The sequence below is a fragment of the Lepisma saccharinum genome, chromosome 21, assembly GCF_977018435.1.
Source record: "Lepisma saccharinum chromosome 21, izLepSacc3.1, whole genome shotgun sequence".
In the NCBI taxonomy this organism is placed as follows: Eukaryota; Metazoa; Arthropoda; class Insecta; order Zygentoma; family Lepismatidae; genus Lepisma; species Lepisma saccharinum.
In genome coordinates this window covers 13,447,600-13,464,598 of record NC_139249.1, presented here as the reverse complement: position 1 = coordinate 13,464,598, position 16,999 = coordinate 13,447,600, and the positions used below count along the sequence as shown (strand labels likewise).

General features: G+C 36.1%; 1 protein-coding gene and 1 long non-coding RNA gene across 2 annotated transcripts; one reads left to right on the top strand and one right to left on the bottom strand.

The window, feature by feature from the left end:
- Positions 1–929: 929 nt before the first annotated feature.
- Positions 930–3,286, bottom strand: LOC146004047 (uncharacterized). Its single transcript, XR_014443883.1, has 3 exons — positions 3,123–3,286; positions 2,330–2,485; positions 930–1,116 (listed from the first exon to the last, which is right to left on the bottom strand). It is a non-coding gene; the product is annotated as an uncharacterized LOC146004047 (long non-coding RNA).
- Positions 3,287–7,027: 3,741 nt separating this feature from the next.
- LOC146004035 (uncharacterized) lies at positions 7,028–16,885 on the top strand. The gene is made up of 4 exons (XM_083142613.1): positions 7,028–7,187; positions 8,828–8,878; positions 13,093–13,266; positions 14,331–16,885. Exons 1-4 carry the CDS (start codon positions 7,151–7,153, stop codon positions 16,496–16,498), a joined length of 2,430 nt encoding a protein of 809 aa, XP_082998739.1. The 5' UTR covers positions 7,028–7,150; the 3' UTR covers positions 16,499–16,885.
- Positions 16,886–16,999: the final 114 nt, after the last annotated feature.

The window sequence follows — 16,999 nt, the reverse complement described above, 5'->3', positions numbered from 1 at the left end:
AGCAATAATTTCCTTCCCTTGTTCCTCTCTCACAGGCAATGAATATTGTTGTTTGATTGATTGATTTAGTTTATTTAGCTTCTCTTTTTGCCACTTTTGGCTGATCGTGATGATAAGGATGAGTGATTGAAGATATGATGAAATTTATGAAGGAACACACAAAGAATACCCATGCCCAGTCCAGGATTCGAACCCGGGACCTCTGAATTACTGTTATAACACTATCCATTTTACAACATTCCACTCAGTTACTTTCACACCAAAATGTTTTACAGTGTGAATGCACATGAAATGCACTTAAACAACAGGACTATTGTATATTATTAACATGGTCTCGCTACCAGTGAAGTTTACACTTTGTCCATTATTTTCTTTATGCACATTACCATTAGAAAATATTTATAATATATTACCCACCCATCCTCCTTTTAAGGAATAATGTCGTCTTGCCAAGAGCAGGACTCGTCAACAGAAGGTGCCAGGTTCGAGTCTTGGTGTTGCTCATGGGTGCTTCATTGTGAGCGTTCTTTCATCAATATCATCCAATCACCGTTCATCAAATAAAATAGTACTGACAACATACAGAAGAGGGTAGTATATTCCTACAGTTTCCCTTGTGTAGCTTGCTACAAACTACATTATTTACGTTCGAATCCTGGGTAAGTCATAGAAGTTTTATTTTGTTTGTCCACTCATTCTTCTTCGTCTTCCTCTTGCAGGTCTGGGCAACCAAAGCCCGCTCTGCGACTACAAAAATTGATCACTCCATCCTCGATATGGTCTTCCTAAAGTATTTTTCCTTTTGGCCTGTAATTTAATAATTTTCGATGCAAATTTATTTTATTATTTTATCACTAATGAGTAAACTGCAAAACAAGTAACATTATTATGTGAGAACCTCTGGATAACAAATTACAGGATTGCAAAACTGAAAGTTTTTTTGTATTTATTCGTTCTTTGCAGCCCAAAAAAAACTTGGTTTCTACTGAATAAGGATTACTTGAATAAGGATTACTATATGTTGCGTTTTCCTTTACAATCCATGAGTCATCGCAAGTGTCGAACTCAAAGATACTGTATTTCTTCAACACATTCCAGGCCTCTTCAGAATGTACCCTAGAAATAAATACAAAAATATGATAGCTATGAGGATTTATCTAAATGAACTTCCTATTTACTATTTGTTCTTATGAATGACAAAGAAGACCGATTGGATACCTCGGCGTTCCTTTCAAACACCGAAGTTCTAATCCAGTTCATTGGAAGATTTCGTTTTCCTTTCCCTTAAACCTATGCACGCATAAATTGTTGTATCTTAATTTGCTTATATGAAGCGAAAAGGTTATAAAATTATTAAACGAAGAGTCAGATAAGGTTGTATGTATAGCATCTCCAGGCAGGTTCGAAACAATTGACTCAAGTTTTATGCAAAAAGTGCCACTTGCCTCGTTCCCATCAACGACACCTGGAAACACACACTTACAAGCACTGACTGTACAGTTCCTTTCATTATCTGACATCTGTCACCTTGATGTCTTTGCGCCTAAGTTTATATACCTCTATCTTCTGTGCAATTTATATTTTCTTGTAATTTTATATTTCAGTCAATATGCCGAATGATGTTTGTTACTATTTTTAAATGTACATTAGACTTTGCTTTATGCATTTGTTGTTTTTAAAGTTGGTCCGTGAAATTCCAGACTACAATTCATTATAATCTCTTGAATGTTTCTGACTTTAAAAGTAATATAGTCACAATACACCTACTCGAATTCTTTATTTGAATATTTCAAATTTAATATATGAATACATTTGCTTGTCATGCTTCAATGATTCACGAAATATCAGAATCTGTCCTAAATGTATTAGTAGCTATCCCAGATAACACAGTAAGCTTGCTGCAAGCTTGAAACAAAGTTTTTCATGTAAAGTGAACAACCTTGTCGCAAGCATATATTGGCAGGCTGTAAGCTTCCATCAGGCTTGAATCAAGTCAACTAGTTACGGTGTGACAAAACTGCACCAAGCTTGTTACAGAAATCTGCATACTTGAAACAAGCTTGCATCACACTTATATCAAACTGACTCTCACAAGCTACAGGCAAGCTACCTCCAGCTTGTCACAAGATTCCGTGCTATCTGGTGTATTATGTTCAGAAGAGGACATTGTCAGAAATAAGTCGTGATAAATGAAGCAAATATTTAGGGTTTTAATGTTACTATTCGATGAAGCGTATCAAGATATTCTTCTAACAGTTTTTAAGTTTCTGTTCTTGTTCATTGACTTATCTTGGTTGGTTGATACTTTGGAAGCCACAGGAAAACTTACTTGGTGGACAATTCGTGGTGCAACTGAGGAAGCAGTAGTTGAGGAACTGCTGGAGCTCTCCCATATCGTTGACCCCACACACAGGCATTGGTCTCGAGGGGCAGTCACACTGGCACTGCATGGTTTCAACCACTTGACATGCTACGATGGCTATAGCTGTGAAAAAAATGGTATATTTTTTCTGTAAGTCTTTGGCAAACACATGCACTATAATGAGGAGGAGCTCCATCGTGCTAGAAGTATAGTTCAGCGATCTACCCGCTCTGCTGTCTAGGCGGTCTAATACCTACTTGCATAACGACACACACCTTTCACTCTTCTTCAAGGGGGTGCCAAGGGTGGGCAATGATCCTCAAAGATAAGCTCCCGGCCACCTTGTTCATTATTTAAGTGTTAAGTTTGTTCTTAATTCCCCTTCATACACATGAAGGCTAAAGTGGAATGCGAACCATTATGTTCCTCCACCGGGTATCGGACCCATTATTAAATAACTTAATAGAAATTTTGTAGGGATGGTGACGAGTTTGCAATACTCGTGCATACCACTATACATACCATTCACTTTTTAATCTTAGGTAAGATTAGATGAGGAAATTTCCCCAAATATTTTGACAGGTGCAATAAAGTTTAACTCTCAAATCAATTAATGAAAAAAAGTACAAGAATTCAAAAGCATCCAAACAAGTTGATTGTGTACAATTGTTGATTTTAGAATTCTTATATTTGAAAATTCTATCACAAAAACCCCACTGAAACCGAACACAAATTAACAAAAACTGCAATTTTATCTCACCAGTAACACAGATCCATGCAAGTTTCATATTTAACTCCTTTTGGTATTACAAACTAGCAATATTTATTAGACACTACAACTATACTTGAACGCTCGCGATAAGTGAATACATGTACTACACTTAACATTATCTTTCTACCGCCGGTGAGTTCTGCGAGTTACAATTGTATCTCTGTTTGTTGAGCATCGATGATGCATAAAAATTCAATTTTTTGTTACGACCCTTTGCTACGTGTTGACAGCAATTGAATTATCCATCGCCAGAGTTCATTGGTTAAAGCAAAACATCAAAGCATTGGTTATTTTCTTCCACAAGCAATTCCGTACCCTTGTTATGAAGTTATGTATCTTGCGTTATTAAAACAAACATAAATACTATGCGTTCGTAACCCTTTTCAGGAGATAAATATTTTAATATCACAGAAAAACAACAAAGTAGTGATTTATCAACACATCCGTAACATCCCCCCAAAATTTTCTCAATGATCCCTAATGTTTTTTACAAATCCCAATTTATGGCGATGTTGGCTCCAATGTTGACACCACATAAATACGAACTTACTTCTCGAAAAATTCTGAATAAACCCCTGCAATAATGTCAGAATATGCAACGAAGAAATATGCACTAGGCAGAGGTATATTCTGGTAATACACTGCTCGAATTTTCAGTTTCCCAATGTAGCAGTAATAGTAGGGCAAATGTAAACAAATGCGGGCCCCGCCCTTCCACACTGCGTTTTTGCTCTGGATGATGCTGTAGCCTGGCGGAAATACATGGCGCTGGAAGTTTACGTTTATTGTCGTTTGTAGAGCTTTCGGCCATGTTGATTACTGCGTCTGTTGCTCTCCAATCATCTCGTGAGTAATTTTGGCCAAGTGGAAAGTTTTATTACTTCTACGTTTAATTGTCGTACTTCGGTCATTTGACAGGTAAATGCGTCAACTCTTCTGTATTATCTTTGTTAGTAATTCGAAAGTAATGAACGGGAATGCGTGAGAAATAATTAGCATTGAAAAAATAATCACGTGTGGTCCTAAAGTGGATCCCCATATCGTTCCAGCGTGTTCTGTGCTCTCTTTGGCCTCATGTAGATTGTGCAGGGGCTGACAAAGACATTTGGATTTGTGATTACTGTGTGTAACATGCCCTTCTTTCTTTGAGAGTATTCTTTGAGGACTCCATTCTTCTCTTTCGTTCAGGTTACCTTTTTTAAGTTTCTTGTGATACAGTGTGCTTAACATTCAGAAAACATTTTATTTTATCCCACAACCTTCCATATGTTGTATTTCAGCTTATATCACTAAAATTTATGCTGTTTCTGTTCTTAATTGTACTAAATTTAAGGTGGGCCCACTTTAAGAACGTTTCTTTTCAATGTTGAAAATTGAATATCTTCGAAAAAATAGGATTTTCACAATGAAGTCATTTTTCTCTCTCTATGTGAGGCGACATACTAAGTAAGTACATAACGTACTATTTCAGGCTTAAGTACAATTTATTTTGGCTTGATGGTTTCCTTGATATACGGCAAAAACAAAATGGGGGCCCACATTTGGTACACTTCCACTAAGTATTTAAATATACTCTTCAGACACTAAGACATATCCGAAATATGCTTAAATATGCTAAACTTTTTAACAATCAGATATGCAAACTACGAATCTTTAAATGTAAACTATATTATTTTTTAATGAATTTTTCTTTGTTTCCTCATTTCAAAGTTTATGGGATGTAAATATCACAAACCATGACAAAAGAAAATATCGAAGTTCGCGAGGAAGGGAGAGGGGCGCCAAACCACAATCCTGCCTAGGGCGCCAAAGTATCCAGTTACAGAGCTGGCCCAGATAAATGTATTTTGAAAATTAATTGTGAAACTTTCCACGGTGGGAAGAGAAATAGGCGTTGGAAGAAATCTGTTTCAAATTTTCTTCTCGTTTTCTCTCGATTGGATCGATTTGTCTCGCCAGAAAAATAAATGAAGGTCAGCTTAAAACCATTCTTCACGTTATCAAAGAAACTTGCATCATCATCTCATCCACAAAGAGTCTACACATCTTTTCGTTCCCTTCTATTAGTATTTTTTCATGGTGTGGTTACGGATATTTTACAAGGTCAAGACGTTCAGCAGGTGTGACGATCGAGTCTAGAGTTTTGTGGTGATTCCCCGAGTGAAATGCTTTCCTTTTCTTTATCCTGGTGAAAGAAGTAAGTAGTGCTTCTATATAAAACTAAGAACGTTTTCACGTGACACATCGAAAGCCAATCTCGTCACAGTTTCAGTGTGCGAATTACAGATTTCCCCGGTGGCAGGCCTGATGCTGCAACGAAATTGGGGCTCCAAATTTCATTCTAAGATTTATTTTTAGTTAATATAGCAAAAGAAAACTGTTCAGCTTTCGGAAAATTATCGTCTGTTTTCATCTGGGCCTATTTCAGGAATGGGCCTAATGCTGCAGCACCAATAGCACCCACCTTAATCCGTCACAGCCCGGGGGGGGGGGGTAGTGGGGCTAAACAGCTAATCCATATGTTTACACTCCATCTCCACTTTAGGAATTTTTACTCAACAAAAACGAAATCATCAACTTGAAAATTATTTACATTTTTATGCAAAGTTATTGACGATGAATACATATCTATGTATAGTCACCGGTTATAAAAATGGAACACCTAGATACTGAAATACTCTCTTCCCTGCAAGCCTGAAAGACGTTATGTGTGTTGCCTAACTCTACGGCGGTTGTAGAAGTTGCCATTGAAAATTTACTATTAAAAATCTACTTATCGCCGTCGATTTTTTTTTTATTGCATATGACTGTACATTGGACAATCATCCTTATATCTGCAGAACGGAGCTATCGTGTAGTAGCTGCAGTTTTCAACAATCGGCACAGTGATCCGACACGACTTTATCACGATACAGCGATTCAGTTGTACGGATAGACATCAGTTGGGAACGGATGTTAAGGTGCAGAACCATTCCAAACATATAGCTGTTTTCATACTGATCGTTTGAGTTATGTATTTTTGGACATGAAATCAAGTAAAGTGAACACACTTTGTTGCACCTTCTTGCGCCTTTTCGTGTGAGATTAGCACATTTATCCCCATTTTTAACTCCTCTTTGATGCTTCAGCACCATTTTCCTACCTTTTCTTTCATGTTTTGTTAAACAATTGGACAGAAAAATAAATGATTTTTACTCTTCTTGAGCAGCTACATAAAATCCCATAGTTTCATTTTGTAGAGCAGAACGAGAGCTATAAAATGGTATAATATAATCTTTGCAGCCCCAATAGTTCTCAAGATAATGTAGCAAAACCCGCGAGGGAAAACACAAACTTCAACAAAACCTTTCCGGCAAAACCACAGTTCTCTCTGCGGTCCGCGCTCATTATATACAGAAGGCGCAGGAAAAGAGAGCATTGAATAAAGACATTTTATCAGCACCTTTTATAAAACATTTTCAGAACTTTTTATTTCCTTTTCTGACCATAATTTTGCACCTTAAAATCGCTTTCCTAGATATCAGTCTCTCCTTACTTTTTACTGCTGTCACGAAATTTATACTCATTCCATATCACCCGGCATCCTTCCACTCAATACAGAATCCTTGAGTTTTATGTTGTACTTAAAATGTTTGACCACGTTTGATGGAGTAGGTAGGGTAACAAACGAATTGGAATGTCACTCACTTTGGTTGTACAAGAGTTATAGCACATTTCGTAGATTGAATGCACGCTCCATCAAGAAGAACTTCAACGTGTTTCCTGAGTTGATATTAAAGTAAGGCTGAAGAAGGTCAATAAAAACGCAACAAAGCAATAAACAGTTGTTTCTTATCATTCTTTTCCCTCTGCCTGAACAGCTTCGGAACACGTTCCCAGTTTCTTTTATTGCTGGTTTATATTCAGTCGCTGCTTGTCTCGTTGTTATCTCTTATACTTTTTGATTTTGTTTCTTCTATAGGAAGATCTAGCAATGGCATTATGTTTTGTAATTAAAAACAGGACAGGTTCAACCAATGCGGAACAAGATGAAGCTATTCTATATTGTTCTAGGTAACAGGTTTGTTTTGCACGAGATTTCACTTCAATTACTTATCTTCACAATTGTACTGTACATTTCTTTTGAAAACCTTCTTCCTGTTCAAGGGTTTTCAGCCAGAAATCAAGGTAGAATTATTTTCTTCTGACTGCCCTCTGATGCTTTTCATCGTGATGTTTAATTTGTATATAAAATTTCAAGACATGGTTTGATGTACTTAGTACAAAAAAGGATCCATTTGTAATTGCTATCATATTACAACATACGGGAAGTTATCATAAGGGAACTTTGATAATTTAGTAGGATGCATCTATTCACATATAACACATGCTTATCCAAAAAACTTTGTTAAACTCTCTGTTATTCTGGCATTAACATTAACTTCAAAATAATTTATCAACAAATTGTTTTACTATGTGTCTGAATTGTATTTTAGTTCTTAACCTTTCTACCTCTCCGAACTGTTGTGATGAAAAGGCTTACGGATGAACTTATAAAATTTATAAAACAGTCAAACAAACCACCGTGTAGAAACAACTGTGTCTCACCAGAGATTAGATAAGACCTTTTTGTGCCACCGTGATTTTTAGTATGTACTAGCTCACTTAAGTGGATAAAAATAGTTCATGACACATAATAATACGTTGATGCTACATACAACGATTAAAAATAAAGTACAAACTGTTTGCAAAGTTAATATAAATTATTTGGTGCATGTAATGAGCTGGATTATATTTGATGTTTAACAAAATTGAAATATTTGTTAATAGCAATCGCGTAGGAAATCCAGCCCATACTCAGTTTAGGTGAAATTTAGTAATAATCATATTTATTTTACACTGTGGAAGTTCTTGGGAAATATTTTCTTCTTTAAGATAGATATTTGAAAAACCAGATCATCATATATCAATTAATTTATTAAAAAGTAAGAGAGAGATGTCCACTATTTGCAATTTATAATCAATATTTACTTTTTGTAGTCCTGTGAATATTATCGTAAATAACAATAAAGTATAACACGTTATATGCTTAAAGCAATAACTTAAAAGAGATTTCAAAACTGAAATTAAATTAGAGTTATAAGAAATAGAGGTAGTGTGGAATTCAAATAACAAAATGGGGCTATTTAAAGTTTGAAATAGTTTATTTTATGTGCATAAAGTATTTAGCATTATCTCTCTGTGCGATCTATGCGATATGGTATTGCACATTCTTCAAAAATTATTATCAATATACAAATCAGCGAGTTTAACTTGATTTTAAAACAAGAAACTCAAAATTCTTGCAAAGCATGCAATATTAGATACAGTACACGAGATTATATGTATTTATTTTATATATTTCATTGTCAATTGTTCACAAGGAAATAATAAGGTTACGTCAGTTTGATCTTATGTTTTTGTATTGTGTTTAATATTACGTCGTTTTGTACTTATTTTGGCTAATCACGACAATTAGGATGAAAGATGAAATTGATGAAGTTACTTTCCAAAGGAACATCCATGACTAGGCCAGGCATCGAACTTGAAGTCTTCGGTGGCCAGATAGTGAGTGTTTAACCCAATTTTATTCACGTACAGATAACGTATTACATAATTTAAATGAATTAGTGATTCTTAAAACTAAAAAAAATCAATGGTTTCATTTATTCTAGCTTCAACTGTCTTGAAATTCTGCAGTACTTCACAGAAAATCGGAGAGGGATGTAAGTACTATCTTTGTTTTATAGAATTAAAGTACCCAGAAGTTTGAAAATTATGATATGTTTTCAAACGTTTTTGTTTCTTTTCTGTAACTAATGTCCTACATTATTTTATGTTTGAAACTTTGTTTACAAACTTTCCTCATTTTCTATATTTCCTTAGTTAAACCTTTCTTTCCATTTTTACGTCTGCAATTATGCGCTTTCCCAAATAGTTTTTTTTATTTTAAAAAATTATTTGTCCGGGGGGATGTTTTCTCGCAATAATTGTTTATCTTGTAATAGTCTTTATGAATATTTCCAATTTGGATTAATATTAAACCGAAGTTACAACTAACTGAGGTATCTGAAAATATATTGACATATGCCACGCCCCGGAGAGGGTGACACCAGTTCGGCTTAGGCCAGGGTAAAGCATGAGATACTCAGGGCTACCAAAACTGAATGATAACTTATTTGAGGAAAAAACAACGAAAGGAAAGAACTTGTTTAACCTACTACGGAAGGTACAAAGCACCGTATATTCTTAATTTTCATATTACATCAAATTTATATACAGGATTGTATTTAAGGCTGTCTCTTTGTTTCTTGGTCACATATATCTCTATTAAACATATTTCATTTACTGGAAAGCTTCTTCTTCTTCTTTTTATGGATACGTGATGGGCTTCTTCTTCTTCTATTATTTAATAGGCTTCTTCTTCTATTCACTAATAAGCTTCCCTCTCTATTGGTTAATGGACTTCTTCATGTATTGGTTAATTGACTTCTTCTTCTTCTATCAATCGTTTAATAGACTTCTTCTATCGATTGGTTAATAGGCTTCTTCTTCCATCGTTGATAGGTTAATATACTTCTTCTTCTACTAGTCGGTAGTCTTCTTCTTCTACTAATCAATATACTTATTCTTCTATTCGTTAGTAGACTTCTTCTTCTACTAATCAATATACTTATTCTTCTATAAACTTCTTGTTCTATTATCTAATGCGCTTCTTCTTCTATTTATCAATAGGCTTATCCTTCCATTGATTAATAGAATTCTTCTTATAGTACTTCTTCAATATACTTATTCTAGCATTGATTACTAGACTTCTTCTTCTACTAGTCGATAATCTTCTTCTTCTGCTAATCAATATACTTTATTCTTCTATTCGTTAGTAGACTTCTTCTACTAATCAATATACTTATTCTTCTATAAACTTCTTCTTCTGCTAATCAATATGCTTTATTCTTCTATTCGTTAGTAGACCTCTTCTTCTACTAATCAATATACTTCTTCTTTTTCTATTATTTAATATACTTCTTTTTCAGCTAATCAATATACTTTATTCCTCTATTCGTTAGTAGACTTCTTCTTCTACTAATCAATATACTTCTTCTTCTTCTTCTATTATTTAATATACTTCTTCTTATATCGATGAAATCATATGTTTTTCATATGATTTATTCTTTTAGTAAATATATCATTTATTTACCAAAGCTCCCATTCCAAAGCCCTTCATTTATTAAACATTGGATTCATTCCCGTATCTTCCCTGCTTTATTCCCTTCTTTTTGGGCTTTGTCAAAGATACAACAATAATTCAAAACAATATTTTTCTGCACAACGGCTTAATACAAGCAGAGAAAAGGGGTTAATCGAGGGGCGTTGCTTGTCCCGCTCTCGACCTCGATCCGGATCAGCAATATATGCGCCGCAACGGAAGTGCTTGGGGGCCGCCACTGAGTTGGCGCCGCACCAGGGAAAACAACCAAAAAGGTCTAGTGGGAAAACTCCTTCCCACTAAGACAGTAGAAATATAAAATTGTAATCGCTTTTTAACTTCACTAGTCTTTACATACAATCACATATGCTGCATGTGTCGATCATTTCTTTATCTCGCCTTTATCCATCTCCATTGTTTATCTCAGTTCATAAATTTATGTAAGCACAATTAATTTCAGTTCTACCAAACACTTTCGTTCGATTCGCGTGTGCATTGTTACTATAATCTGCGATCCTAATATTTCTTCCGCGTGCTGCCATCTATGATTCCTTATTTCAATCATTGGCCATCTGGTTTACATGTGCGGGTACGTAACACATAATTCAGTGCAAAAATTACTGTATTGTTTGAAAAAAAACTAACGTCAGGCTTTTTCTTTTCGAATATCCACTAAGAAGGCCACACTTATTGGAATATAAAGCATTTAATTTTTAATTAATACAAGACTGAGTTAAAAGTAATTCATTCTTGCACCGGATTGGCCTTCCTACATAAAGATCTACCCGTAACAGTATGAGCAACGAGGCCATACATTCTAATATATGGCTAACTCTACCATATCGATGCAGATTTTAAAATTCGGTATAATAATGTAAAAATTTATAATGGCATGTTTATTATTCTGATATATTGATACGTGAAAACAAACAGAAACAAACAAATATTATCAAAAAATCATACTGTACCTACGTATTATTAAAAAAAGGCAATGGAAGTTTCCAAAAGCAAATATTTAAAAAAAAATAGAGCTGAATAATTTCAAAATTAGGGCGCCAGGTTTAGATTTTCAGGCGTCATGGCGACCGGGCGCCCTGAATTTTTCTGCCCCTATGTTTGTTTTTATTTATATAGATATATATATATAGTGTGTGTGTGTGTGTGTGTGTGTGTGTGTGTGTACATACAAAGAGAGAGAGAGAGAAAGAGTGTGAGAGGGCGGATGAAATTAAGAATTAAGGCGGACACGTTGTTTTCTCAGATAGCTAATAACCACCCACATAATTTACGTACTACGAGGGTCACTATTTATATTTTGAGCCTAACAATGATAAACAGGAATTTGGCATTGAAAATTGCTTTATTGTTTTTCGAAGTATTCTCCTTTATGGTCAATACACTTTTGCATTCGTTCGAACTATTTGTCAAAGCAGTTTTCTTGAGACACCTCCATAATATGGTTTTTGAACGCATCAACGGCGTCTTCCGCCGACGAAAATCGTTGTCCACGCAATTTATTCTTGACATTCGGGAACAAGACGAAGTCATTGGGTGCCAAATCAGGACTGTATGGCGGATGACCTATCAATTCGATTTTTTGACTGTTCATAAAGTCGGTTGTTAGACGAGATGTGTGACAGCTGGCATTGTCTTGATGAAGAATGATCCGACGGCGTTTGTTTGATTTCCGTATTTGACCGAAGACCTCTGGCAAACAAATTGTTGTGTACCATTCAGAGTTGACCGTTCTACGTTCCTCTAAAGGCACAGTTGCCACATGACCAGTTTTCCCGAAAAAACAAGCGACCATTTGTTTCCATGTGCTTCGAGCGCGAACAACTTTTGCTGGATTGGGTTCATCTTGAAACACCCATACAGACGACGGCTGTTTACGTTCCGGCTCATATGCATATATCCATGATTCGTCACCTGTTACAATCTTATATACGTCTTTTGAAGCACCACGATTGTATTTATTGAGCATTTGTTTGCACCAATTGACGCGAGCGTCTTTTTGAGTTTTTGTCAAATTGTGTGGGATCCAACGAGAACATACCTTTCTCACAGCTAAATGATCATGTAATATTTTATATATGCTGGTGGAACTAATGCCTATTGTTACCTCAATCTCACAGTATGTCACATGACGATCTTGCAGTATTAGGTTTTGCACAGCATCAATGTTTTCTTGAACAACAACTGATTTTGGACGACCTTCGCGAATCTCGTCGGTGAGCGAATGGCGGCCACGATTAAATTCGTTATACCAGCGTTTCACAGTGGCAAAGGATGGGGCTTCATCGCCAAATGTGGAAGTACTGTAAGTTGATCGATGCACTCTTGTCTTGATAATCCACGTCGAAAATCGTAAAAAATCATCGCACGAAAATGTTCACGAGTTAATTCCATTTTATTGTTGTCGCGCAATTTCCAAGGCAACATAAACAACACAAATGAAGCTATTGACAAAACATTTGAAGTACGTTATGGTCAATAATGCCAGACGATTCCGTGCAAACGTCAAATCGCGCCTAACTTCAATCAGTGTTGCCAAGGCTCAAAATATAAATAGTGACCCTCGTATTGTATTTCCTTATGCCACATATTTCTATTGTATATTATCATGTACCGTACATCCAAGAATGTCTGTGAAATGCCTGAATTTGTCATTACAATTTGTTAGCGAATTTCAAGCGGACATGCAAGTTGACCTTTTTTATCATCATTTTCAAGGTTGGAAGAAGAAAACTCAAAAAATATGGCACAAGTTCTGCCCGAAAAGGTGTATGTGCGATTGCGCCGAGGAGAGTCAGGTGCCATTTTGCGGGGTGTTAGAAGATGGCAGAAACGCCACGTTCCAAAGCAAATGCGAATTCGATTGTGTCTCCTGTTCTGATGGCAGTCTCGGTAAGCATAATAATAATAATAATAATAATAATAATAATAATAATAATATATTTTTATTCACCGAGCGAGGTTCAGCATATGCTCCCCTGACCCTTCAAATGTCCTCTAAACTCTCAACTTGCCCTATTTTACACTGTGATGAAGTTTATATTAACAAAGTATCTAATAATAATAATAATAACCCGTGACTCGACAGCCCTTGAAGGGCCTTGGCCTATTTCCCGACTGCCAGTCTCCCTCCCACACTCCTACCTAGAGGTGTGGAGATATTCATCCAATAATGGGGTTACGTGTGGTCAGCACGTCGAACCGTTAGAGGAGTGTTTCGAGACCGAAACGCTACTCACTCTAGCTCCCCAATTTTCTCACAATGGTAGGTTGCCACCGGTCCTATACTCAGGCCCAGCGCCTTAGAGCCTATAAGTATGTATAGACACAGAATAAATCATCAATATGAACCTTGTTACAAGTTTAAAGACATTTCATATATAATTTACACACGATCCTCCCCGTTTTTTTTAAATATATAGGGTGTACACAAAGTATCTGACACATTTCAATTATTAATAATGTGAGGTTTCGTCATTGTTGTTCGTCGTGTTTTGAACGAATGCTTATCCGGGAAGATGGATTGGATGTGGTGGTCCAATTCCTTTGCCCCGAAGTTCACACGGCACAACCCATTTGGATTTTTTTTCTCTAGGGATATGTGGCAGACATTGTTTTTAAGCAAATGTGATGAACTGAAAACCAGAATAAACAACATAATAGCGACCGTTGATGTCGGCATGCTGACCCGAACGTGGGTAGAAATCAATTATCGTCTTGACATTCTCCGTGCGACAAAAGGAGCGCATATAGAAGTGTGCTGATACAGGGCATAAAACCCTTTTAGTTTATCTATCTATCATTGCCACCTGTTTGTTTGTATCTCCATTCGTTTCTAATTTATTAGTCTCATCTTATCCTTTACGTCAATTGACTATGAACACTTCGTAACATTCTCACTTTATGTTATCTCCCTGCCATTGATACGATTAATCTCTTATGTTTCTTGTTTTCAGAATGGATCAAGTCATTTGAGGGAGATTGCAATCATGCTGCTGAAGCATCTTACGGAAATACAGGGTCTAATGGTAACATGGATGTTGCTGGTGTCTCTTCAAACGACGTTCAAAATACTCCGCAGCTAGGTCAACCTCAAGAATCATCTCCATTGGACATATCTCCTGTGCAGATGCAATATCAGCCAATCGACTCACAGAATCCACAAGCGGAACCTGCCGGAATTCTAGGTATCCAAGAAGGAGAACCGCTCGTTGATACGCAGTATCAGGTTGTAGAATCGGAACCAGACATACCTGAATTCGGTCAACCTTATGCACCAAACCTCATAGAACCTTTACTCGGGTATTTTTCAAATCAATCTCAGTATCCACAAGTTGTAAACCTTCTTGATACTCAAATCCCCGGATCACGGGATAACGAACTACAAAACCTTGAAAATTCAGATAATGGAACTTTGTATCCTGGTAACGTAAACAGTGCCTCACAAATGCAGCATCAGATTCCAAATCAACTACAGAATCTCGACACATTAGATAACGAAACTCAAAACCCTATTCAACCGGTTACAGATATGCAGTATAATTTTACTGATGTACCACAAAACATTGGTACTGCAGATCCAGTAACCCAGAATCCTGATTTTGAAAGTACAATACCACAGCTTGCACCAATGGAATATCAAATTATTGATCAAGCACAGGACCTCAACATTACAAGTAGTGAAACCATTCTCCCTAACAACGAAAATACTATCCCACAAGTTGCACAAGTACAGCATCAACTTACTGATTTGCTACAAAACCTCGATACTGCAAATCAAGGAACTCAGGACCCTGATTTTGAAAACACAACACCACAGGTTCCATCAACGATGCAATATGAACTTATTGACCAATCACCAAACCTCAATATTACAAATAATGAAACTATTGTCCCTAACAACGACAACATTACCGTGGACGTTACACAAATAAGTAAGCATCAACTGACTGATTTGCTACAAAACCTTGATACTGCAGAACAAGGAACTCAGAACCCTGATTTTGAAAACACAACACCACAGATTCCATCAACGATGCAATATGAACTTACTGACCAATCACCAAACCTCAATGTTACAAATAATGAAACTATTGTCCCTAACAACGACAACATTACCGTGGACGTTACACAAATAAGTAAGCATCAACTTACTGATTTGCTACAAAACCTTGATACTGCAGAACAAGGAACTCAGAACCCTGATTTTGAAAACACAACACCACAGATTCCATCAACGATGCAATATGAACTTACCGATCAACCACAGAACCTCGATATTTTAGTTACTGAAAACCAACACCCCGAAAACGAAACTGAAAATGCTACACTCCAGATTACCAACGTGCAGTATCAAGTTACAGATATATCACAAAACCTTGAGACTTCAGAGTATGTAACCCAGTTCCCTGACAGCGAAAGCACCATATCCTACACTACTCAAACCCAGTTTCAAGTAACGAATCAACCACAAAACTTAGAAACTCAAAGTAACCAACCACTACCAAATACAGAGAATCAGTATTCGGTGAACCAGACTTTAGGGTTGCTGAATGCTCAAATTCCAGAAGATACTCAGGAGATTGCAAATCTTGGAACACCAAGTGAGGAACCACATACTCCTCAGAGCACTGACTATCCAAATCTAGAAACAGTAAATAATACGACTCCATATCCTACTACTGAAGGATTTGAAAAGCAGGGACCAGAAACAACCACAATGCCTAATTTCGAAAGTGTGGAACCTCAGAAGCTGGGATTGACAGAAAATCAGTACACGGATAAGAAGAGTTTGGAACTGAAGAGTATGCCAAACAATCAGTACCCTGACAACAAAAATGTTACTCTAAGCACTGAACCGGGAAGTACCGGTTCTCAAGGTACTGAATCTTCAAATCTTAACATTGTAGATAATGCCGTAACCGATCCTGAAACTCAAAGTACCGATTTTGTGAACGGTGAAACTTCATTTACCACGAGCAGCCATCTTGAAGATCAACAAGATTCCAGATACCAAGTTAGCGAACCTCAAGGCCCTGACGTTTCCACATATCCTCCTGTTAATGGATCTATTACTGTAGAGTTTAAATATTCTGGATATCCAATTTACCCTCAAAAACAATAGGTAACTTTCACATTCTAGGAACACAACTTTCTATTTTTTAATACAGTGACATCATTTTGTGAGGAATTCTAATGTGGTTGGAACAGATTCCTATGTCACACAAAATTCTCAATGCCAATTCTCTTTCATAAAATACAGAAACTATAATTTACAAATAATACACAACTGATCATTATGTTAAACTGTAAGGAATATTACAATAATTTTTATAAAGCAATTTGTTTAATCAAGTTCCGCACGCAAGAATTGTGGCTATGTGGTGGTAAGAAACTGTAATTGACTATTATTTGATTGCTACCTGATGCATGGAATTGGAATATAATATGCGTGGCTCTATAGAAAAAATAAAATCAACAAAAATATTAAATTAAAATTATATCAAACTGATGGACTCGAATTTTCTGTGATTATATAATTTGATCATCCTTCTCTAATGTTGCATAGGATATAATATTTTTGCAGCAATTTTAATTTATTAATTTTTATACTTTATTATTGGTC

Bases quoted from the DNA above. Each gene is read 5' to 3' on its own strand.
- LOC146004035 (XM_083142613.1), top strand. From the start codon at position 7,151: ATGCGGAACAAGATGAAGCTATTCTATATTGTTCTAG. The intron at 7,188-8,827 runs GTAACAGGTTTG...CATTTATTCTAG, and splicing joins GCTATTCTATATTGTTCTAG to CTTCAACTGTCTTGAAATTC. The intron at 8,879-13,092 runs GTAAGTACTATC...ATCATTTTCAAG, and splicing joins ACAGAAAATCGGAGAGGGAT to GTTGGAAGAAGAAAACTCAA.